Here is a 25,032-nt window from a genome sequence, read left to right on the forward strand (position 1 = left end):
TTTTCTCTTTTTTTCTCCCTGTACTTTTCTGATTTAACCGAGCAATGAGAAAGTGAAACACAGCCACTGCCGTGTGCACATATGTCTTAATACTCTTAACTGACCACAGTAATTTTTGCTAGAATATAATTTGTGTTAGAACACGACTGGCCAATCTATGACTGTGGGAGGTCAGAGGCAAGGACCCTCTGGAACCACACATTTACTCAATGAGCCTCACTCCGCAGGTAACCCCTTCCTCCTAGATAAACATGACCAGGATACCACGTGATCTCATTGCCTGTTAAGAAACCCCGAAGCCCACATCTGTCCCAAGCCTCTCCCTTTCTCTCTGAGAGGCCCAGCTGTCCTCTGGGGTCAGTCTCCATTGCCCAGCCAGCTAAATAACCTGGTGGGTTTCAGGTGAGTTCATGGTGAAGTTTGGTAGGGTGTCTAAGATCATGACTGTATTGTTCTCAAGCATGGCTCTGTGTAGCTGCATCTATAGGGTTTTTAGGAATATCTTACCCAATTTTGTTTACTTCCAGGTGCTGGATTAAGTGATGGGCAGTGGCATTCAGTGTCCCTCTCATTGAAAGTAAATCACCTGAATGTGATGGTGGACGGTGAGACAGCCTCTGTGGCTCATTCCCTGCGTGGGCAGATTGATTCAGGGGACACCTATTATTTGGGTGGTAAGTGAAAGGAGCTGGCGGTGCCGGCAGTCAAACCATCCTTGTCTTTCCAGCTCCTGCCTTCTGACAATCAGCAATTTTAAATGAAGGTTAATACTGAAGAGTGAGGTTTCTTTTTCAGTTTAGTCAATGAGAATGTTGAGCAAAGGCAGTAAATTTTTCTTAAGGACTTATTTACTTATTTGAGAGAGAGAGCACAAGTGGGAGTGGCAGAAGGAGAGGGAGAGAGGATCCCAAGCAGATTCCCCATTGACTGCAGAGCCCGGCATGGGCTCGATCTCATGACCCTGAGATCATAACCTGAGCCGAAACCAAGGGTGCTTAATCTATTGTGCTTAACCTATTGTGCCACCCAGGTGCCCCGGACAAAGGCGGTAAATTATGGCATAAAACGCAAGTCTACGGGGGGCCTTGTTTCGATGTGCATTTGCTAAGACTGGTTTTGAATTTAGCACTTGTTTTCACTGCAGTCACCTGGAAAGCTTCCAGAATGCTAGGACTTGTCTCTGTCCCTAGAGATCTGATTTCTCTGGCTCTGAGGCCCGATGCCCGGGGAGTGGGCTCTCCAGGTGACTCTGTGCAGGCCACTCTGAGGGTCCTCGCTCTCTGTCTAATCTTTTGTGCTTCACTGTATTTTCCGAAGACCAGATAACCCTTAGAACCTTTCCTTCAGGTGTTTTTATGCAACAGTTTACTTGTTGCACATGGGCGGTCTTCTTTTTGTCAGCCGCTCTCCTCCCCGGGTGGCCAGGTCCTCCGGTGTGGCCCAGGAGCCATGCATGGCAGCACCACTTTCAAGCCTGTCACAGGTGCAGACGTAACTCCCCCGACTTCGTGAGCCAGAATCTGCATTTCCCCAAGATCCCCAGCTGCTCTGTTGCCCTAAACGTTCAGGAAGCGTTCTGTTGCCCACTGTGTACGCACAAAGACGCCGTTGCCTACACCAGAGCAAGAGAGGAACTTAATGGCTACTGACACTCACTCACTACCTCTTGGTGAACTTTACCAAGACAACACCAGGCCATCACCCCGACTGTGGGAGACGGCGGGTTTGCTTGTTCAGTAGAACTTTGACCGAGTCTGTCCAGGATCCGTGCAGCCAGGGAGGGGGAGCTTCTGAGGGTAACAAATGTCCATTCTGAGGCATCCGTGTGAGGAGTCTGAGCCACCAGAACTTAGGCCTGTCGGTTGTGAGACTTCCTTCTAATCGTGGCTGGAAGCCATCCTTGATATTATTGCTGTTTTGCATTTTATGGTTGTTTCTTTCCAAAATAAGTTTGAGGTCATGGTGGAGATAATTTGATAGCCCAACAAGAAAGTATAAAATCCTCCCAAAGAGTTGACAGTAAGCCCACACAGGGCGTTTAATCTTTCAAGCCTCCTAAAGCAAGCATCACTGTGAGCGTGGAGTGGTGCCAGGAGCGTGAGAACATTGGATTGCTCACTCTCCCCACCTGCCAAATATGGTGCACCTCTGACCCAGACAGGTTTTTAAACCTTTATGCTTATGATGGATTTTAGAGCTCTGCAGAGGAACCGATTCCTTTAAAACTAAATAAAGAATTTATCTGGGAGCTGTAACTTAAAAGGTAAAAGATTTTGAAACACTAAAAGGGATAGGAAGAAAAATCCTTGCTGTATCGTTTAATGGTGCAAAATGGAATACTTGTTATTTTGTATTAAAAAGTAAAAAAAAAAAAAAAAACTTTCTAAAACCACAGAGTCTTCTCCCATATTTCAGCATTGGGCATGTTCCAAATGTGCAACGCACAGCTACATGAGAACAGGTACTTTCCATAAATACTTACATGTTGACGTGATATGAAGTCACTATGTAATTCATGTATGTATTTTAAAATACTACTCATGTTTCTTGAAAGAGCATTTGTGGGCTAACCCCCTAATGTACACAATTAAACACTACAATGCTTTTAGTGTCTCCCTCGCTCCTCTAAATTCTCACTCCCCCGGTTAAGGATTACCCTGCACCCCCCTTTTTTTTACAAATCTTTGTATCACCTTTTTATGTTTTAATCAACGTGTAGCACCATGTCAGTTTCAGATGTGAGCATATGACTCAGTGTTTGTCTACATGAGGAAATAATCCCACAATAACTAGTTAATATCCACAACCATACATAGTTACAATTTTTTCTTGTTATGAAAATTTTAAGGTCTACTTTCTTAGCAACTTTAAAATAGACAAAGATATTATTAGCTGTAATCACCATGCTGTACATTGCATCGCTATGACTTATTTATTTTACAACTGAAAGTTTGTAATTTCTAATGTATTGCTTTTCTTTAGAACCTATATCCACGTAGGGGACTTCACACAGTAGTGTCCTGTGTTCCCTTGCTTTTCAGTTTACACACAGGGCACTGCCGTGGGCCTTCTTCTGGGTTCTTTTTACTGTTATTGCTGCCCCTGTTGTTCTAGATTAGTTTTGGGGATCCAGCCCTGCGAGTATTTATAGATAAAGTTAATTAATTTTTACTGCCCTGTGGTTTTGATGTGTACGACACCATGTTTCACTTATTAAATACGCCATCCCGTTTTATTGTAGAGCAACAACTTGATGGTGCCCGTTTTTTGCTATTATAAAAGATGTGATAAATATCCTACAGCTGCCAAGAATCATCTTGCCAGTGATTTTAAAATTTTCCTTATGTACAAACTATCAAGCTTTCCTAATAGGCATAGTCAATTTAATGAAACCACCTTTGGTGGTTTCCAGCCTTTGGTCTGTGAAAGGACCCTAGAGATTTGGAGAGAATGTGTTGAAAAAAAAAGCATAATAGGCTTTTCTTACATGTTTTCATAAAATTGTGTCGATGTGCAGAAAAACTGTCTCGTTAGTATAGTTTCCAATAACAAATCATATCTCTAAGATGAGCAGAATTACAAAGTTTAAACATCCCATGAGAGAGTATAATGACTTTTCTTCATTACCAGTTTGCTATTTTTTGGTTGTAATTAAAATTTGGCACTGAGTGGCAAAAATAATGTAAGATCTTGCAATCACAGCACATTATCTGTAACTAATGTATAAATTCAGAATGACCTGTACGTACTCTGCTGTAAACACCCACTTGATTCCTACAGAGCAATTCCAGGCACTGATTCAAACCAACGTATTCAACTCTCCTTTTTATACCAACATAACAGCATCTTTTTTCCTGGAGAAGGAATATACACTTTCCAAACAACCCAGATAATGCCATCACCAAGCTGGAGCAAACATTCAAAACCAAAACACCCCAATTTACTGATGTTAAATAAGAAGATGAGCATTATTTGTTGCGAAGGAAAAGCAGGAGAGGCAGGTCTAGGACCGGTGAACATGCAGCCCGATTCTCAGTAGTTGCGCTGTGCTCAAAGCTGTATGCACAGGGGAAGAATCCCTTGTTCAGAGCCCCTCGTCTGTATGGTCCGTTGGACTCCCCAGCTCTGTTCTGGGGAAGGGGGGGCAGCAGTTTCAAATTGAGTGGGAACTTTGAGACCCAAAGACATCAAGCCAAAGATGTTTTATCCAATCCCAAGAATGGTGTATGCCAGTGTCTCTTTAATTATCTTCTTAATGGATGTCCATTGGGACCAGAATATGCATTGCATTAACAGGGAAATTCACTTTATCCAGTGCACGCTCCATAGCAGTATAGCGGTATTGATGGCAGTCAGTGCCCCATGTTCCAAGACCCTCCTTAGCCCGCTCTCCTGATGGAGGTTCAGTGGCAAGTCCCTGCTCACCATGTGATCAGTGACTCTTTTTTGCTGTGCTTTCCCATAAGGGCAGGTTAGGGCGTCTTCCTATTACAGTTAGGGTGGCCACATAATTTATTGCCCAAACCAGGACGTTTTAGTGAATGTAGGGGATGATCTCGATAATTATGGCAGGACAGCAGGCATAAAGCAGGACTCTGTGGCTTTCTTTCCATGACAAAGTTCCTCTCAAAGATTCGTAGCCTTTTTACATGTGATGCAGGTTTCCCTTTTCCCTTTTCTATTTCTCCTCTGTGTGAGCTTTGTTTGTAAATTGTTCTTCTGACAACAGTTTTGCTCTACGCTACCTACACAGAGTTCGGTGCCTGCGGGGAGGGTAGTGGGAAGCTACTGTCCTCTGGATTCCTTTTGTGGAATCATGGTGCTGTCCACCAGCACACATGCCCTGCAGAGTTGGGAAACATTAAGTTATGCTCTGAATCTCTCGAGGGTCCTTGTGTGTGTGAGGCCTTAGCAGACCAGGGAACAATGACGGCTGTAATGAGGTCTCACCTCATGACCCATTCTGGAGTCATGACATCCAGAGACAATTTCTCTGTCATCCTCAGAGGTACTTAAATTTCTGACTCCTTCCATGGTGATGGGTATGTGCCATTGACTTAGCAATAACTATCCCCTGTCCACTTGCACTGTCCGTCCCGATTCAGGTCATGGAGGAATGACCCTCTGCCATCTTACCATTGGGACTTCGGGCAATCTGTGTGGATGAACAGACAGCTGGTGGTCTGGGCTTGTTTTGGGCCGTGGCACCCCTTGCTTCTTGACCTCTCTCTCATAACTGGAGCAAGGAAGGACTTTGCGGTTTGACCTTTCCTTCTTAATGTTCTGCTTTGGGAAAATTTTCTTTGTGGCCGCTGGATTCAGTTGAGTCTTTATAGGAACACTGAGGTACTGCACTATATATATATATATTTTATTTTTTTTTAGAGAGAGAGAGAGTGTGTGAGCAGGGATGGCTGGGGAGGGACAGGGGGTGAGAGATTATCTTGCCCAGTGCAGAGCCCAACACGGAGCTCGATCCTATGACTCTGAGATCATGACATGAGTGGAAATCAAGAGTTGGACGCCCAGCTGACTGAGCCACCAGGCGCCCCAGATACGGCATTGTATTTTAGATGCGTCTGAAGTTTGTGATCTGGAGAAAGGGGAAGGTTTATTGGCTGAACGTTTCTGATCCTGTATCCTAACATTCTCAGTCCCTAAGCACCGTTGGTAGAAGTCACCCATAAAGATGCAAAGACACACCAGGTGTCTTCCAAATATATCCAGCCTCCAGAAATTCGTTTACAAACAGAAATGTGCATATTTTCACATAAAACAAGGAAAAAGGAAAGGGAACCTGGACAGTTTGTCCGTTCTTTGTGATGTAACATCACATTTGAAGTGTCGACGTCTCCATGAGGCTAATTTACGGGGCTTCATTGTGCCCAACAGTGGGTTTCACCGGACGAAGGCCTTGGCTGGTTTGGGGTGTATTTGTCAGGAATGCAAAGCCTCAGTCACTGAAAGAAGAGGAAGGATGACCGTGTGCGTCTTGTGGAGATTCTTAGGTGCAAGACTGTGTCCATTGGGCAGGAACGAGAGGAGGCTCCGTCTTCAGTCCCTGCCCTTTGAAGGTGCACCAGTGACCCTCATGACAAAAGTTCAGAGAGAGGAGAATGAAAAACATATAGGTATAATGAGTAAAATATTTATGAAATTACTGATTCCAGGGGCACCTGGGCGGCGTAGTTCAATGTCTGACGCCTGATATCGGCTCAGGGCATGATCTCATGATCTCGAGATCCGGCCCCACGCTGGGCTCCCGGCTTGAGTCTCCCACCCTCTGTCCCTCCTCCCCTTGTGCTGTCACTGTCTCTCTCTCTTTCTTTTTCTCACATAAACAAATAAATCTTTCTAAAAAAAATTACTGATTCCATTTCATTTAAAAAATAAGAGACTTCTAAAGTAACCTCAAATCCCACCTGTAAATATTACCAAAAACTTCCTTAATATTTAAATGCGTGGAAAATGATTTTTTAATGATTTTTTTAAGAAAGATGAATAGTTATGACTCTGTATTTAACAAATTAAAAGAAAACATTCTCCTGGTAATGATGTCAATGAGACATAATTGTGTAAGGCACAGAATGAATTAAATAGGTGAGTTTCTCAGGAAGCATACAATTTGTTTCACAATTTCTTGGAATTAAAAGAATATTAAATTATTAAAAAGTGTTGTGCTCCTACTGTGTTTGCATCTGAAGGTAAAATACTCAATTAAGTGAATGCTTTGAGGTTTTATCCCACGTGGCTACAGGTAGGTTCCCCACGAAGCTGGCTCTCTGCTTGGGAGACTCACGTGTGCCGTGGTTTAGTGAGGTTAGTTCTCGGGAACGACCCCTGCCGAGGGGGAGAGCAGCTGGGATGAGCGAGGCAAGGCGAGGCGTGATGCCGCAGAAGCCTCAAGGGAGCTCTGAAGAAGCGTTGCCCCTCAGGGACGTCCCCGTGGAGGCTGTGGGTCACGGACCCACCCATTGCACCCATGGGCGCTGGCCGTCCCTGGGGACGGTACCACCCATGAGACTCCACTCCCCGCAGCCAGGGCAGCTCCTGGGGAGAACCTCAGCCTCAGTCCCCAAAATCAGGGGCGTGTGTGAAATAGAGATGAAGCTGTGTCTGTAGATTTCTCCGCATGGTGGCCTTTCACCAAAGCATTTGCGGTGAGTGTGTTTCTCTTTTCCTGTCCCCGGGAATCTGGTGGCGCAAACATCGAAGGACCTGCGATTGCTTTGAGGGCGGCTCCACAGAGGGTGGGAGAGCACGTGCCAGCCTGCTGGCCCCACGAGGGGAAGGAGGCAGCTCTGAACCCCGATCGGCTTTGACTTTGATTTCAAAGCTGGGTCCTTGCTCATCATGGGTGTAAGAGCCTTGTCTTCGTGGGAAACCAGGGGGATACAATAAAGCCACCGCCTAGGCATTGTGGTTTGTAACGGTAGAAGATAACCTGAGGCGGGTTCAAATTTTTAAGGGTGTTTTGGAGCAAACACTGATCCAAATCACACAACACTAAAGTAGAAGTGGTCGGGAGTGCTCCGTGGGCCGGAGCCGGGGAAGGGCTCCTGGGGAGGAGGGGCGGCAGCTCCGGCTGAAAGCGGGGGAGGCGGTCTGGGGCCACTGTCCGTAGGTTCTGGTTTCAGAGCGTCGAGGAGCCATGCGAAGCCACACAGAAATCAAGCTCATTTGCAGCCTCAGACTCTGGTTTGCTGTCCTGGGCCACTAAAGCTTTTGGTGAGTCACCGCAGTCTGATGGCCTCTTTCCTTCATTAATTTAACAGTAATTTTCAGCAAGCCAATTAGTGAATGCAGCAGAACTTGTAAAAATTTACTATTATTGAAAACAGTCAAAGCCCGTTTCTTCTTGCATGGGGTGCTCCAGGATGCTAACTTCTCCGTGATTCTCAGGGCCGTATCATTGAGATACTTGTTAACTGTGTGTGTGTGTGTGTGTGTGTGTGTGTGTGTGTGTGTGTGTGTGTTAAAAGGTATTTGACTAAAATGCCTCATTCAGAAACACTTGGAAATGTAAGTCATTTACATTGTCGTTAGATGTCTCTGACTGTACAGTCAAACCTTGTTTTAACTGTGTTGCGCTTGCACACGCACACACGCACACGCCTAGAGTAGGAACCTCACATACATAATTATTTCTCAAGCATTTTAAATTTTGTAGGTCCTAGTAGGCCTGTGATTTTTTCCTTCTGATTCTGTTATCCCATGGCCTTTACTTCATATAGTTCAATATCATGCTGAAAGGACCGATTTCTTCGGGTGGTTTCAAAAGAGAACTCAAACTCAGCTTAGAGGAAACGGGCCTTGACTCTACAGGTAGAGTCTATCTTCAGCTCATCTGTCACCAGCCTGGCTCGAGTTGTTATTTCTGTGCTTTACCAAAACCAGTAGTGTCTGTTCTCAGCCGTCCACGGCCCCGTCCTTGAGGAAGCGTAATCTTCAGGCATCTGAGAGCAGGAGGCGGCAAACGTGCACGTACAGAATACTGACAGCTGTTTCGGTCATGACTGTTGACTTTCTCCTTTGTGCGTCTCTGTGTTCATTCAGGCTGTCCCAACAGCAGCTCTGGCCCTGGATGCAGAGGTCCTCTGGCCGGGTTTCAGGGCTGCCTGAGGCTCATCTCCATTGGCGACCAGGCAGTGGACCCTGTCACGGTACAGCAGGGGTTGCTGGGGACTTTCCGTGACCTCCAGATAGACACCTGCGGCCTCACTGACAGGTAAAGCCCTCCCAGGTCATTTTGGCATTCCTGATTTCAAAATTTTTGGATAGTGGGTTAAGAACAAATGAGCCGCTGAGGGAGAGTACCTCCTTCTAGCCCCTTCTCTCTTCCTGATAGCCAACCCTTATGGAAAACTATAATTAATTGAAGACTAGAAAATGACCCTGTTTAATTTCAAACAGTTGCTCCTTTCAGATGGTGTCTTCTTAGAAGACATACTGTTGTGAGTTTTCCTTGCGTGTGTCCCCAAGCCTCTTAGTTTTTACAGAATCCTGTTCGTGGTGTTGTAATTGTTGACGAGTATAAATACTGATGAGTAAAAATACTTCTAAAAATTCTTTCACGGCACAAAACAGATTATAATATTCTAGAGAGATGATGCATTGTTGAGGACCAGGAGGTTGAAAGCCACATGTGGTCAGCGGGATTCACCCTACGGCCCCTTCTCTATGTGGAAAATGAAAAGTAACTCTTCCCCCTAGACGGGTCTCAGCCTTGGAGATTCCTAATCACACAAACACAAGGAGGAATGGAGGGAACCCAGTTACCACACACTGAGCACGGTACCGGTCAGTGAGGACACAGTGGGGGACGGGTGCAAGGGGACAAGACACAAACTTCCAGCTCCAAAAGAAGTACGTGTGGAGATGTAATGAGCAGCATGATGACTGTAGTGAATGCTGCTGTGCGTATTTGAAAGTCGCTGAGGATCTTGAAAGTCCTTGTCGCAAGAAAGAAATTTTTGTGACTGTGTGTGGTGCCGGATGTTAGTGAGGCTTCTTGTGGTGATCACGTCACAAGATACACAAATATTGACTCATTCTATTGCACACCTGAAACTAATATGTTATAAGTCAATTATACCTCAACTTAAAAAAAATAAAAGAAAGAAAACCCCCTAAACCGTAGGACGTTAAAATTGCGAAGTCTTGCAACTTTATTCAAACTGTCTTGTTTGTCACGCTCTTGGACTTTCAGGTTTTCTAGCTAAAAGGGATGGCTTAGCTTGATGACATTAAATTTTTTCTGGGCCTGGTATGTCTGCCCTTCCTGAAGCAGGACTGCCTTACGTTCCTGTCGAATAAACGAGCACATTCCCTCCCACATCTGTGCGTGGCCAACCTCTTCCAAGTTCACTCTGTGCAAAGTGCTTTGTGCAGTAAATCTATTCCCAGTTTAACAACACTAGTTGGAATCCCACGTCATGTCCAATAAAGTACAAGTTGTGTTGCAATTTGGCATTGTGTTAGAAAACCATAAGTTCCAGTAGCTTGAAATATTAACTCATAAGAACTTGCTTTCCTTAATGCACATGTTCATGGGTATCGTTTATATTCTGTTCATTTGTAGGGAAAAAAGGAGATTCAAATAATTAGGCAAAAACTCTGAATCCTAATTCTCAGATTATGAAATGTATGCTGGCATAGGAACTAGCTTCGTCTGTAAGTTATAGCTCCCGCCAGCTCTGGACTCCTGAATCTTAGTATTGGGAGGGGGTTCAGAAATACTTGCTTGGAGGTAGGGGACAGCCCTCCCCAGTGGGAATGGCTGTCAGTGGCTCAGGAGGGTCAGGGGTCAGGTTGTTGTTTAGTCGTGGAGCTCGTGAAGCTCACAGGAAGTTACTTCAGTGCCCTGGGAATTCCCGCACAAAGAATGATACAATCACTGTGTTTCTCTTTCATAAGAAATGCATGTTGCCCCTTTGTGCAGAAAGGTCTTTAGCCAAAACACACAAAAAACCCCAAAACAAAAAACCAACAACAAAATATGCATGAGGTATGCCTCTGTGTGTGTGTGTGTGTGTGTGTGTATCACCAAAATAGAAAGATTTCCCATATCACACCCAAAAATGGTTGTTAGAAGTACGTAGCAGCAATGGATGGGGACCTCTGGGATCTGGGATATTAAGTTTCCTTCTCCGCTCAAAGCAGAAACTGAGGTTCATGGCAACCCTGTAAGTGGGTCTGAAAAGAGCCATCGGCACCTTGGCTGATGTAGCCAATAGTTGTAATTTTTTATGGTTTTCGTGGTTTAACATCAGAAAACACGTCCTTACTCTGCCCTGTTAGAAACGTTCCCTCTTCCTTAGTGCTTCAGGCCACACCTCCACCTCCACATTCAATGCACCACGAAAGAGATTCACGTGGAAATACGACAGAGCAACCATCCGTGGCAGGCTCTTGCCGGCACTTGCTTCATCCGAGCCCGGCCGTCCGCCAGCCCGCACCTTGCTTGTCCAGAGCCAGTCATGCTGTGCTCAGGTGAAGCTGAGATGTATGACTGAAATGCAGGGGATTTTGTAACTCTTATCTGTCAGGCAAAGGAGTTAATAATTCACGATGCGTAACAGCATCCTGGCCCAATGGCACAGCAGGTTATGAAAAGATGTTTGAAGCCAGCTGGGGATACAGGAGACCTTCCTGAGCTGCACAAGGATTCATGCATACGGTGCTTTGTGCACCCCAGGCTCCCATGACATGGGGAAAGCTGTGGGTCTTTGGGGACAAGGCTTCGGGAACGAGGTTATCGTGGTGAGGGATCATGTCTTACAGCAATTGTGTTTTGGACATTAGAATTTCATGTCCTATAACTCAGGTTACACAGTCCTTTCCAGGTTTCTTTTAGGATCACAGGAATGCCACCTTGAACATCTCTAGGCATGGACTGTACTGATGGGGCCGCTTTGCCCACCTCTGTGGACTTTGGCCAGCGTTCATCTTCTAGATGCTAAATGCAACATCATGTCCTCTACATGTTGTTTTTTTAGAGATCAGTAGACTGAAGTGGAACTGTGGGGGGGTTGTGGAGACATGCGGGACGGGTGCCTAATTTGTGCTGGGACAAGGCAGGGCTATCAGAGAGGAGGGAGAGACACCTTCCCTGGGGTGGGAGGTGGGTATGTCAGTTGAGTGAGAGAGGCTGGACATCTAGCAAAGGTTCAGCCATGAGCCCAAACGAAACTTCTGCCATGAGTCTGCCTGTTTGAACATGGCTGCTGTAGAAATTGGGTGTCTGAGGACAAGCAGCAGGGATGGTGAGAGATGGGGTTGTCTGGCTGGGAAGGGGCTACACCGCAGAGCCCTGGTGGCCAGCTCAAAATCCAGACACTGATCTAAGGTTCCCCCGGAAGTCACTGAGGGCTCTGTGCTAGGAAGCCACTTGCACAGCTAAGCAATACTGCTGACGGGGGAAGATGGTTTGGGTGTGGGCCACAGAGAAAGGGTGTGTGGCCCGGAGGCCAGGTAAGGGGCTGCCTACCCATGGGAGAAGGGATGATAGCCTGAGGTAGGGAAGAGAAAAATGTAGATGATGTACGTGGTGTTTGGTGAACAGAAGCACAAGCTGATGAGTGCGTGGCTATGGGGGGATGGAGGGGGACTGGTCAGGATGACCCTTGGGTTCCGGCTTGGACATCTGGATAAGGGGTGGTATCGCCACTCAATGGAACACTGAAGAAGCAGCACAATTTTTGGAGGCACAGAGTCACGAGGCTTAGTTATTAAATCTGAAGATATTTTGGGACTCATAGAAGTACAAAATCCTAAAGTTGAGGAGAATCTCAAGCGTGGCATCTATTGAAGTTTCCGTCTCAAAGTGGGGATCTCTTTCTCACTGTAGAGAAGAGAATCCTGCTTCTGTTCTATCTTTCGGGAATGAGACCCTTGTCCATTCACCAAATGCTTCATCAGTGTCCTCTTTTCCACCCAGATTTCTACCACGAGTCTTCATATTTCCTGCTCTAAGTCTAGGCACAGCTTACCCCCATAGTCCAACAAGTACTCAGTGAATTCCCTTCATTGGCTCTCCTCTAGGCTAACATCTGTTCTCTTAGCAATTGTTTAGAGGTCAAGGTGTTAAGCACTCTCTCAATCCTGATTGCCCTCCTCTGCACCAACCGTGGCCAACATCTTCCCTAAATACAGAAGGGACCTGGTCCATGCACGATATTTAGGATTCATAACCCCCCTCCCCAAAGAAACTGGTGCAGACTAAGCTCACCTCATCTGCGTGTAAGCATCACCAGCATGCTGGACTTGTGGTTTCCACCAATCACAAATGTGGGGGTGTGCCGCCATTTTAGTTTTCTTACTACAGCTGGTGCCTCTTTCTGGTCTTCCTTGTGCATGCTGGGTCCTGCCAGGAAAGCTGGAGGTTTGGGGTAAGGAAGCTGACCTCAGGTGTGTAGAGTCAAGGAAACTGTCCTAAATAGGCCAAGGACATGGGACAACAGTCACTAAGGGAAGGGCCCGGGTACAAACAGACCTGCTCTATAATCATTGGAGGTGAAGAGATGTTCTTCCATTTTCCCAAGAAGCTCACCTTCTAGTTCTTGGCATGGAATCAGGTGTCCCCACTCAAATGCCAGAAGACCCAGCAGGAGAGAGTTTATGTGTGTCCTTTGAATGACATTGGGCTCATTTCCAGCACTTCCTCCCAAATAGCAAAGGAGTGCTAACTGCATAGGAGTAGAAGGAACCCAAAGTTATCCATTCCTTTGACTCCTTGAGAGAAATAGGCATTGAGCTCCAGAGGATAACAAGTACTTATGTAAGTTCCTGCAAATGTATGAGGCTTTTGACTATATCAAGAGCTCTAACTGTGTATCAGGAGAGGCCATGCAGCTTGTCAGGGCCCAAGTAATCTGCCTTTAAGTTGATGTCGGTCTTCATTTCTACATCATTGACAAAGTTGTGATGCAGAACATTCCTTTGTGAGGATATTCACAAATTTGTTTTACCCATTCCTCATTTGATGGACACGTAGGTTGTTTCTACTTTTTGACTCTTATGAATAATGCTGATATAAACATGAATGTACAGGTTTTTGAGCAGACCTGTGTGTTTGGTTCTCTTGGGCAGATACCTAGGAGGGGAATTGCTGGGTCAGGGGTGAGTCTGTGTTGAACTTCCTGAGGGACTTCCAGCTTGCTTTCCAAAGTACCATTTTATATTCCCAGCAGTGACATAGAACCGTCCAAATCCTCCTCGTCCCTGCCTGTCCCTGTTATGATGTCTTTTTGATGAGAACCATTCCAGTGGGTGAGAAGTGGCATCTCGTTGTGGTTTTGATTTGTGCTTTCCTAATGACTAATGATGTCGAGCATGATTACATACGTGTATTTTCCACCTGGTCATCTTCTATAAGGCATCTGTTCATGATTATATACATGTATTTTCCATCTGTTCAGATCTTTTGGCTCTTTGGACCCAGTTTTTAATTGGTTGCTCATTGCTCTTATTGTTGAATTTTTAAAAGTTTAAAAAAATTTTTTTTTGTTTTTTTTTAATTTTTTATTTTTAAAAAGTTTTATCTATATTTTGGATATTCATCCTCTGTCAAATACGGATTTTGCAAACACAATCTTCTAGTCTGTGGCCTCTATTCTCATTCCCTGAAGTTTTAAATTTTAATGTAGCCTGAATTATCAATTTTTCTTTCATAGACCATATCTGAAAAGTCATTGCCATGCCCAAGGTCAGCTAGATTTTTCTCCTGCGTTCTCTTCTGGGAGTTTAACAGTTTGGTATTGTACAATTAGGTCTATGATCTAAGTTGAGTTAACTTTAAGTTCTTTTAATCTGTAATTAAAACACAGTTGACATATTGTATTAGTTTTCAGTGTACAATAGAGTGAATCAGCCATTACATACATTATGAAACACTCACCGTGAATGGTGTCGTTGCCACCTGTCACCACACAAACTCACTATAATATTATTGACTATATTCTCTATGCTGTATTTTTCATCCCTGGCACTTATTTTATAACCGGAAGTCTGTACCTCTCAATCCCATTCACATGTTTTGCCCTTCTCCTCTCCCCATCACCCAGCAACCACTAGTTTGTTCTCATATTTATGAGTCTGTTTCTCTTTTTTATGGTCTTTTGTTTGCTCATTTGTTTGTTTTTCTTTTAGATTCAACATTCAAATGAAATCATATGGTATTTGTCTTTCTCCATCTGACTTATTTCACTGAGCATAATACCTTCTAGGTCCATCCGTGTTCCATCAAAAAGCAAGATTTCTTTTATGGCCAAGCAGTCTACCGTTGTGTGTTTATATACCACATCTTCCTTGTCCACCCATCTGTTATGACTACTCAGGTGGCTTCCTTGTCTTGACTGTTGTAAATAATGCTTGCAATAAACATAGGGTGCCTGTATCCTTTTGAATTCATGGTTTTGTTTTTCTTGGATAAATACCCAGAAGTGGAATTACTGGATCATATGTCATTTCTATTCTTACTTTTTTGGGGAACTTCCATACTGTTTCCGGAGTTGATGCACCAGTTTACACTCCCACCAACAGTGCACAAGACTTCCCTTTTCACCACATTCTCCCTAACACTTGCTACTTCCTGTCTTTTTGATACTAACCATCCTGAGCAGAGTGAGATGAGATCTCATCGTGGTTCTGATCTGCCTTTCCCTGATGATGAGTCAAGAGCATCTTTTCACGGGTCTGTTGGCCATCGGATGGGCTTTTGGAAAAACATCTGTCCAGATTCAGTGCTCATTTTTTAATTTATTTGTTTTTCTGATGTTGTGTTATACTCATTCTTTATATATTTTGGTTATTAAGCTCTTATCAGATATATCATTTGCAAATATCCTCTCACATTCGAAAGGTTGCTTTTTTGTTTGTTGATGGGACAAAACTTTCTTAGTTTGATGTAGTCCCAATAGTTTATTTTTGCTTTTGTTGCCCTTGCCTGAGGAGGCATATCTAGAAAAATATTGCTAAGGCTGATGGGCAAGGGTTTACTGCTTATGTTTGCTTCTAGGAATTCTATGGTTTCAGGTCTCACATTTAGGCCTTTAATACATCTTGAGTTTATTTTTGTGTGTGGTGTAACAAAGTGGTCCAGTTCCATTCTTTTGCGTGTGGCCGTCCATTTTTCCCAACATTCATTGAAGAGACTGTCTTTTCACCATTGTATGTTCTCGCCTCCTTTGCCATAGATTAATTAACTATACGACCGTGGGTCTATTTCTGCACTCTCACTTCTGTGCCATGGATCTCTGTGTCTGTTTTCATGCCAGTACCATACTGTTTTGGTTACTGTAGCTTGGTGGTATAGTTTGAAATCTAGAATTATACCTCTAGCTTTGTTCTTCATTCTCAAGATTGTTTTGACTATTCATGGTCTTTTGTTGTTCCATATAAATTTTAGGATTTTTTTTGTTCTAGTTCTGTGGAAAGTACTATTGGCCTTTTGATAGGGACTGCATTCAATAGGTAGATTGCTTTGGGCAGTAGGACGTTTTAACAATACTAATTCTTCCAATCCATGAGCGTAGCATGTCTTTCTGTCGGTTTGTGTCATCTCTGGTTCCTCTCATCAATTTATTATAGTTTTCCAGGTACAGGTCTTTCACCCCCAAACACTTTTCTGGCCCCCGATGTCTCAGTTTGCTAATGCCCCATTTGTCAGAGCAGGTCCCATGCCCAACCCAGGTCGAAGAAGGCCAAGCCTCTCGGTGGGGAGGATCTGCAGGTCCCACTGGGAGGACATGGAGGCCGGGAGGGGAACAGGTGCGGCTGGCCGCCTTTGGCCTTTGCTAGCACTTGGTCTCTCAGATCATGGGTGAAACCAATCTTGCCTTATTTGTGAAAAAGCAAACACATTTTTTTTTGATAGAATGCAATGTGTAAAAAATTGATCTGCTGCCAATCTAGAACAATTGGTAGCATCTAGTGGGTTTCTTATCTGTGGTGGGTACTGCATTAGGAAACCTTCTTGACAGACCCAGCAGGTTTTGTCCATGGTCTCGTTTTTCTCCCGGAGGCCCTGTCGGTACCATGTTTCACTGTAGCAGGTTAGCGCTAAGACACGCATTTTCTCCTGACCGAACGTGGGGATCAGCCGGTGTATCTGTTCTCTTGCAGGTGTTTGCCCAGCTACTGTGAACACGGGGGCGAATGTTCCCAGTCCTGGGACACCTTTGACTGTGACTGTGCACGCACTGGCTACACGGGCGCGACCTGCCATTCCCGTAAGCCTCACACCTCGTCCCAATTTCCGTGCGGTTCCTTTCCCTTTCCGTGACGTGGTGTATGTGTCTGTATCTGTGCAACCGTGAGGTGGAAAACAACAAAACCAGCAGGTATTTTAGAGACTAATTTGTGTCTGGTTTGGTTATTTATTTATTTTAGAGGTGGGGAGGGGCCGGGGGAGAGGGAGAGAGAGAATCCCAGCCCTGTATGGAGCCCGACATGAGACTCGATCTCATGACCCTGAGATCATGACCTGAGTTGAAATCAGGAGTCGGACGTTTAACTAACTGAACCACCCAGGTGCCCTTGTCTGGGTTATTTTTAACCAATTTTATTTCCTAGTGATGTTACGACAGCTTACGGAAATCCATAGTATCACATAGGATAGGAAAAAGTAAAATAAAATAGGAGGCAAAGGAAGATAAGTATAGGAAGATAAAATGTAACAAAAAGTGAAAAAACAAGCTCCCCTCCCCCCAATACAAAAAGCAATCTAGATGGCGTGGTGGTGTTACTTGTTCTGTTCCTTGGGTTGGACCCAACTTTGGTTCTCAAATCCTGTCTGGCAAAGTAAAGAGGACAAAGTACTGATGGTCAGTATTTATAAAATCACACGGGGAGAGACTCTGGAGGAGCACAGGATGGGAAATACCATGGGGGGTTTCTAGATGTCAGCCAGAAGCCAGGCAAACGTTCAGGTCCCTTGCAATCTTGGTGCTTTTTGATGACGGTGGTGGTTTACACAGTGGGGACTTACTGCATGCCTGTGGGACCCTCACTCTGTCTAGTTCTGCACGTTTCAACTCCTTTAACCCTCAGAACTGCCCTGGAAGGTAAGTACTTTATTTTCCACACTGTGCGCTTGAGGAAAGACAGAGGTCATCTTCTTTGACCGTGGTAGCACCGCTGCCAGCGAGGGCTCTCGACCACCTCTCCATCCCATTTCTTCCACTTCGAATGGAAGGTGAACACGGGGGAATTATTTTCTCAATTTCACAGCTAAGCACACTTTATGGACCCCTAATTCATTGCCACTAGAAGCTCACGACAGAGCCCCGAGATCTTCACTGCTTTCTAATTACTAGCTTTTGTTGTCTATGTTTTTATTCTACTTTTTCCTTTTTTTGTGTATCAGTGACATCTCTTTTTTAAAAAATTTATATATTTTTATTCCAATTCCATTCATTAACATGTAGTGTATTATTAGTTTCAGAGGGAGAGGCCAGTGATTCATCCGTCTTCTGTAACACCCAGTGCCCATGCCATCCCATGCCCTCCTTAAAGCCCATCACCCAGTGACCCATCCCCCCACCCCTTCCCCTCCAGCAACCCTTGTTTGTTTTCATGAGGATCTCTTATGGTTTGTCTCCCTCTCTGATTCCATCTTATTTTATATTTCCCTCCCTTCCCTTATGCTCTTCTGTTTTGTTTCTTAAATTCCAATTTTGAGTGAGATCACATGACGGTTGTCTATCTCTGATTGACTGACTTCACTGAGCACAATACCCTCTAGTTCCATCCATGTTGTTGCACATGGCAAGGTGTCCTCCGTTCTGATGGCTGAGTAACATTCCATTGTATTTTCACACCACGTCTTCTTTGTCCATCCGTCTGTCAGTGGACGTCTGGGCTCTTTACCTGGTTTGGCTACGGTGGGCATTGCTGCTATAAACATTGGGGTGCACATGCCCCTTTGGATTATGACATTTGTATCTTCCAGGCAAACACCCAGTAGTGGAATTTCCGGGTCACAGGGCAGCTCTATTTTCACCTTTTTGAGGAACCTCCGTACTGTTTTCCAGAGTGGCTGCCACCATTTCTGAGTCCCTTCTTTTGTAGCATGTCTTCCGTCTCTGGGCCTTTAGAGAGACAGCATGACATGAAAATTCACCAAGCAAAGCATGGATTGTCCCGTATCCAACCTTAAGTGAACTGAACCCCGGGGAAGCAGGCATCAGGGCTGGGGTGAGGAGGCCCGGTCACCGAGCAAAGCATGGATGGTCCCGTATCCAACCTGAAGTGAACTGAACCCCGGGGAAGCAGGCATCAGGGCTGGGGTGAGGAGGCCCGGTCCCCAGCCCAGGGGTTCTGCAGAGGAGCCCGGAGGCTCTGCAGACAAAGGGAGGTCACTCCCCCCCCCCAAATCCCATAAGTTCAACCAGAGCAATTTACCTGCATCTCTGTTTACTATTACGGTGCCAGATAAGAACTTGCCGAGGCGACTGTCTGGAAGGGGCTGGGCATCTGGGCAGTCTGAGGCTGGGTAACTGGTCTAGAGGTTCAGCTGGGAATGGGGTGGCCTCCTACCTACAGTCTCTGCCCATCACATCGAGCAAGGTGTCCTGCACAGACTTAATGACTAAGGCACCGTTGCTAAAGCATTACCGGTAACTCTGATTCAAACATTCAAACAGCTCTGAGTGAAAAAGTCCCAAGTGTCATAAAAAACGGTCTTTCACTCGTGCCTCCATCATTTGACTTGGTCGAACGACTGAACTGACTTTACTGTGGTCCTCTGTCTACCGAAGTGAAGGTGGGAGAGTTCCAGAGCCGCAGGAAGGGATCAGAGACGATGAGATTTGGGTGTCAGGGTCCAGCGAATGTGTCTGCATTCACACGTACAGCAGGTGTCTTCCTAGTGTTTCCTTCTCTGCCTCTGGTCCGAGGCAGGCCCAGCCCCAACCCAAACGTAACCACCATTAGCACTTTGCGTCTGCCCCACTGGACACTCTCCTAGGCAGTTACGAGCATATTTATGTATTTGCAGAAACACAAACATGAGTGGGCAAACTGCCCGCATGTCTGGGAAAGCAATCCGTGTTGTCTCCGTGGCCATGAGAGTGGATGGCGGTGCTAGGTGTGGGACAGATGGGGGCCAATCTAATCTGACACACTGACACTCAGCCATAATTTATAAAAGAATGTCATGTTTTGCAAAATCCTTGGGAAGGCAGACATGACTTTGATCTTCTTCTTCTGTGAGAAAGGAGAAAATCCCTCTGCCCTGGCTGCCCTGCCTCCCGTTCTCCCGGATTCTCTTCACTCTTCAAAAGAGGCAGACTTTTAAAAAGTAGATAATTCAGTGAGCTTAGAATGGTGTCTGTTCTCCACCCACACTCGCCCCCTCTGTCCCTGCTAGGATCACTCCGCTCTGTGGCTCTGGCCTGGCCACTTGCGGGTCTGTGTCAATGTTAGTCACTTGCCTTGTGATAGCAAAACATTTATTGCATGTATAAAAAATTCAACTAAGGGGGCGCCTGGGTGGCTCAGTGGGTTAAAGCCTCTGCCTTCGGCTCAGGTCATGATCTCAGGGTCCTGGGATCGAGCCCCATGTCAGGCTCTCTGCTCAGCAGGGAGCCTGCTTCCCTTCCTCTCTCTCTGCCTGCCTCTCTCCTTACTTGTGATCTCGGTCTGTCAAGTAAATAAATTAAAAAAAATTCAACTAAGAATCGGGATATGTTGAAATTACTGAGAGATATTTCATGTGTGTGTGTATATATATATATATATATATATATATATATATATAATTTCAATTTGCTTGAATAATCATTTGTGAAGCATCTCAGGAAATTTCCTTTTAAAACACACATTATAAGTGGAGTGAAGGAGAGTTGCTGATTTATAAAACTCCTCTGGAAAGTAATGCATTGCACAAGTAGATCGTTTTAAGTAAACAGAGGATGTAATTACTGAATAATTTAATACATCAACGTGGTTATTAGATAATAACAGATCACTTAGGGAGATAAAGCCATTGCACTTCCAAGGCTTAGATATCATGGGGCAGAATAGGAGATAGCGGGAGGCCAGTTACTGTGGTTTTGGAATGAATCTTGTTGCTAGAGCTGGCAGGGTTCATATACAAACGGTGATAACCTCTTAAAATCTTTCGCTCCAAGTTTCAGGGTCTTCATGCTGCCTGACTGACACAGGGCAACACTCCCCTGGAGAAACCGTCCCACAGAGCAAGGCAGAACGAGTATCACTGGGGAAAGCATCCCATCACTAAGGACAGGGAGGGATCCGTCCCACTGCAGCCCTGTCTGAGACCCCTGTCCTTTGCAGCTCTGTTCGAGCAGTCCTGTGACGCCCACAGGCACAGAGGGGACTCCTCAGGGTTCTACTATATCGATTCAGACGGAAGTGGCCCGCTGGGACCTGCTCTTGTGTACTGCAATATGACAGGTACGCTAATGATACGCTTTATTGTGCCCGTTAAGCTCGTGTGATTGGTTGCTGTGTGCAAAACCACAAGGTTTAGCTCTGTCGAGGAACGTGTGTGTTCCTGTGTAACTATGCATAAGCAGTATTTCATTTTCCCTAGAAACCCAGTTATACATGGTGGATGGATACAGGTGTGTCGTAGGCAAGTCCTGCAAAGGATCAGTGCATGTACCGTGGTGAATGACAGCTACCTGTGTACTGATGCAACTTCGGATGCCTCCTTTAACCTGTGTGTGTGTGTGTGTGTGTGTGTGTGTGTGTGTGTGTGTGTGTCGGTGGCCACATCTTCTCTTCTGTGCTCATGTCACATTTCACTAGCAGAAACAACCCTCCTTTACAAACTTCCCATGCTACTCTAGCGACGTGGACCTGGTGGGGACTTCGGCAACCTTAGAGTGTGACCTTGCAAAGTCTGAGACACTGGTCAGAAAAGAGTCAGCTGTAAATGGTTCTCAGGTAACCCTAATCAGGTTATAATTTGCTTTCTTTGCTCTGGCTATATGTCACCCCGATAGGGTTGCAATTTCTAGATGGAAGGAGTCATTTATGGGGGAATTGACAATGGCGGTTCGTGACAAGCTGGAAGTTCTGCTGTGGTTTCTACACCTACTCTCACTCCATACACAAAATCTGAGCACTTTGGTGATGGTGAATCTAGTGTTGATCTGAATTGGATCAGTTATATCTTCCAGCCCCAAAACTATCCCCAACTTTGCATTGGATGGATGTATGACTGTTGGGGGCCTTGGGGCAAGCATCTTATCATAGAAACTGACCAAAACACTGCAACGGGATAAGAGGCAAATATATTGACTTACTTTACCGGAAGGTATGTGCAGTGTTAAGTATGTAAGGATCTTTCTACATATCCTGGGCTCCAGCGGTTGTAACAGGCCTTCAACTTACTCAATTTCTGCTTTGTTTTCATGGCTCAAGTGAATGCCAAGAACAGAGAAAGCTAAATAAAGATGCTGGCATCCCAGTAATACATTCTAATTTTATCAATCACATGTCTAATTACCACAGAAGTCTAGGACCTATTAAAGATTTTCATATATTTTGTCCTATAAGCAAAGTTCCTTATACACTGAAAAATTTTGAGATCTGGAGAAAAGTGAAAATGATCCCAGCTGGCACATTGCAAAGGTGAGTAAGTTTTCAATGACTGAAGTTGTTTTCTTGATAATTAACTGCTGGCAGGGTTGGTAAGGCTGAGGTCACCTTTATTAAAAAAAAAAAAAAAAAAAGACATTTGCTGCCAAAAGGCGTGACAGGCAGCTAACTGCCTGATTGTCTGCAGTGTACGGTTACAATAAAAGAAAAATAGTTTAACACGCAGGTGGACACGTGGTCCAGGCTTCCCCAGGAAGCTTTCGTCGTGCATATTTATAAAGTGCCTTTGGAATGTGCCGCTGGCTCATAGACACTTGTTTTAATACGAATTTCCTAACATCGCTGACGTGTTTTGATGGTCTGTCATTGCTGCTGCCTTTTCAGAGCGAGCCCACTAGCAGAGGGAAGAGTAGTTATGGTCAAAGTGCGAAGAGAAAGCAAGAACAGAGCTCAGGTTTTGATTCTGGGTAACACGAGAAACTATCTGATGACATATAAGCCAGGGTTTTGTTTGTTTTTTATCCTCGAGGCAAGAAGGAGCCTCTAGGGGCGACTGGGTGGCTCAGTGGGTTACGCCTCTGCCTTCAGCTCGGGTCATGATCTCAGGGTCCTGGGATCGAGCCCCGCATCGGGCTCTCTGCCCAGCAGGGAGTCTGCTTCCCCCTCTCTCTCTGTCTGCTGCTCTGCCTACTTGTGATCTCTGTCTGTCAAATAAATAAATAAAATCTTTAAAAAAAAAAAAAGAAGGAGCCTTTAATAGGTAAAATCTCTTGGCCAATGTATATGAGAAGAAGGCCTCACCGACTGTCTCCTGAGGATGTGAATCACTTTCCTCCCAGGCATGACTCGAAGGAATGTCCAAGTAATGCCCCACACTGAGGAGTTGAAAAAACAGTGCCTCCCAACATGGAGCTCCTGTGTCCTCAGTACCCGCCCTGCGCTGGGCACGGCGGTAACTGCAGCAGGGAGGGAAGGAGAACACTCCCCACCCCCTGTATGCGGTGCGCAGGTCTGTGCGCAGAACCAGAGCCCTGAGAGCTGCTGCTGGAGCAGGTGGCTGGTGCGCAGGGGCAGGTGCCGTGACGCTGACTAAGGTGGGGGCGGGCGCACAGACCGTGGATGGGGGAAGGGTCACAATTTTAAATAGACCCATCCAGGAATGCACTCAGTTTGACAGTTAGGTTTGCTTCCAGAAAACCCGAGCAAGCCTCCAAGCAGAGGGAGTGCTCCCGGGATCCTAATCTGTTGGACAGATGTGGGGGGAGGAGGACCCGAGGGGGACCCTCGAGTCACACTGCTGGAAAGTGACAGGTCCAGGACTCCCACTGGCAGAGTAGTTGGGGCCTTTGGCCACCAGGCTGTGCCCAGCAGGAGCAAGGAGACCCGTTAGTGGGGATGGGGCAGAGCAGGGGGGAATGGAGGAGGGGAGGGAGTCGGGGCCGAATCCATGGACCGAATGTGACTGGAGGAAGACAGGCATCTGGAACGTCTTCCATGTTTGCATCCGAGCCCTGGAAGGACGGTGCAGGTATTAGCAGCAGGGAAGAGGCGGGTCTGCAGAGGAGAGCAGCATTCCCGCAGTGACTACGTGAGGTTGCGTTTCCAGCTGTGCGACTAGTTAGTGGGGACCTGTTGGTCATAAAAACAAGTGCAATGTGTCATCTGAAAGCGTGCTGGGTAGTTAGAATCTCCTCGGCACTATGAACTTCTAAAAACACATTTTGGAGAGTGACTTTACACATTAATTGAACAGACCAGCAGGATCCCCTTTGCTTTGGGGTGGCTGGTGGATGCTGTCCAGCATCCCACAGCAACATGGGCCGTCTCTGGGTCCCCACACCCTTGTCCACTGTCCACAGAAGGGCAGCTCTGCTCTCAGCGGGATCGGGTTCTGTGGCAGCATCCCAGGAAAAGCTGTGTTTTTATGAAGCTCCCTGAGAAATTCGGAGGTACATACAGATTCAGAAGCCATGGCCACGGGGCTTGGATCTTTGGTTTCGTTGGCACAGCCTGCCCTGTGTCCACCAAAATTAAAATGGAAAGAGGGCAAAGGGCATCACAGAAGGGAGAAATAGAGCCGATGCAGCTGTAAAATTCGGTGCCACTGTTCATTTCTCGGTCCAGGCCATGGCTCCGTTGCTCCATTTGTAAAATTGGCTGTGGTGGAGTTTAATGAGCATCTGCGAGGGCAGCAGAGTGGCTCACATGCGTTCAGATAATACTGAAGGCATGGATTCTGTAAGTTAAACATCTTCCAAACTCTCTAACTTAATCTTGGAAAGTCTTAGAGCTTTAAAGCGTGCATGTGCGTGTCTGTGTGTGTAGGAATTCGTGAACGTTAGGGGTCATGATTTAATGATTGATATTGCTATATGTTTTTATTATCAGATAACACTTAACAACCATGTACGCCTTCATATTGCTTTGCAAATGACCAAGCAAAGTACAGATCATTGTATCACAAGGCCTTTTGGGTAATTAGGTTTTTAGAAAAGTTTCTAGCTGCCTTTCATAAAAGAAAACCCCTGAGGTTGGTATATTCTTATTCTATGTGATGAATAAATGGCATGAAGTTCCATGAGTTAGGGTTGAGCTGGAGCATGGAACACGCACACATGCACACACACGCACGCACACATCCTGCTTTGTTAGAAATACTGTGGAGAGGATTTCCAAATAATGGTAAATGCCCAGGTTTTTTATGAAACTCAAAGCCATAAGGAAAGCGTCATGCTAAAGACAGAGAAATGCAGAGCCAACTCAAAGACGACAAATATTTCCAGAAGCTACACTGCGAAGTTTTTAATCAAAAGTTTAAAACAATCCAAGGTGATCCAGGAAGGAACCAGAATTACAGTCCCATGAGGTCCCCCAACAGACCTCGTTGTGACTGTGGAAGAACTAAGATCCTGGCCTTCTTCTCCCGGGAGGGAAATATTTCCGCTGCAAGGCCACCTTCTC

The 25,032-nt window shown here is 45.6% G+C and overlaps 1 protein-coding gene across 1 annotated transcript in view; it reads left to right on the forward strand.

Annotated features, from left to right (window-relative positions):
* Nucleotides 1–25,032, forward strand: part of LOC308355045 (contactin-associated protein-like 3) — a gene marked incomplete at both ends in the record, with an annotated part of 149,601 nt that overhangs the window by 90,136 nt on the left and 34,433 nt on the right. The window contains 4 exons of the mRNA XM_080822949.1: nt 528–674; nt 8,557–8,728; nt 16,624–16,730; nt 20,800–20,919. Of these exons, the coding sequence (XP_080679075.1) occupies nt 528–674; nt 8,557–8,728; nt 16,624–16,730; nt 20,800–20,919 (546 nt within the window). The remainder of the gene's footprint in view (nt 1–527; nt 675–8,556; nt 8,729–16,623; nt 16,731–20,799; nt 20,920–25,032) is intronic.

The sequence above is a fragment of the Martes martes genome, assembly GCF_963455335.1.
Source record: "Martes martes genome assembly, chromosome: 14".
Taxonomy (NCBI): domain Eukaryota; kingdom Metazoa; phylum Chordata; class Mammalia; order Carnivora; family Mustelidae; genus Martes; species Martes martes.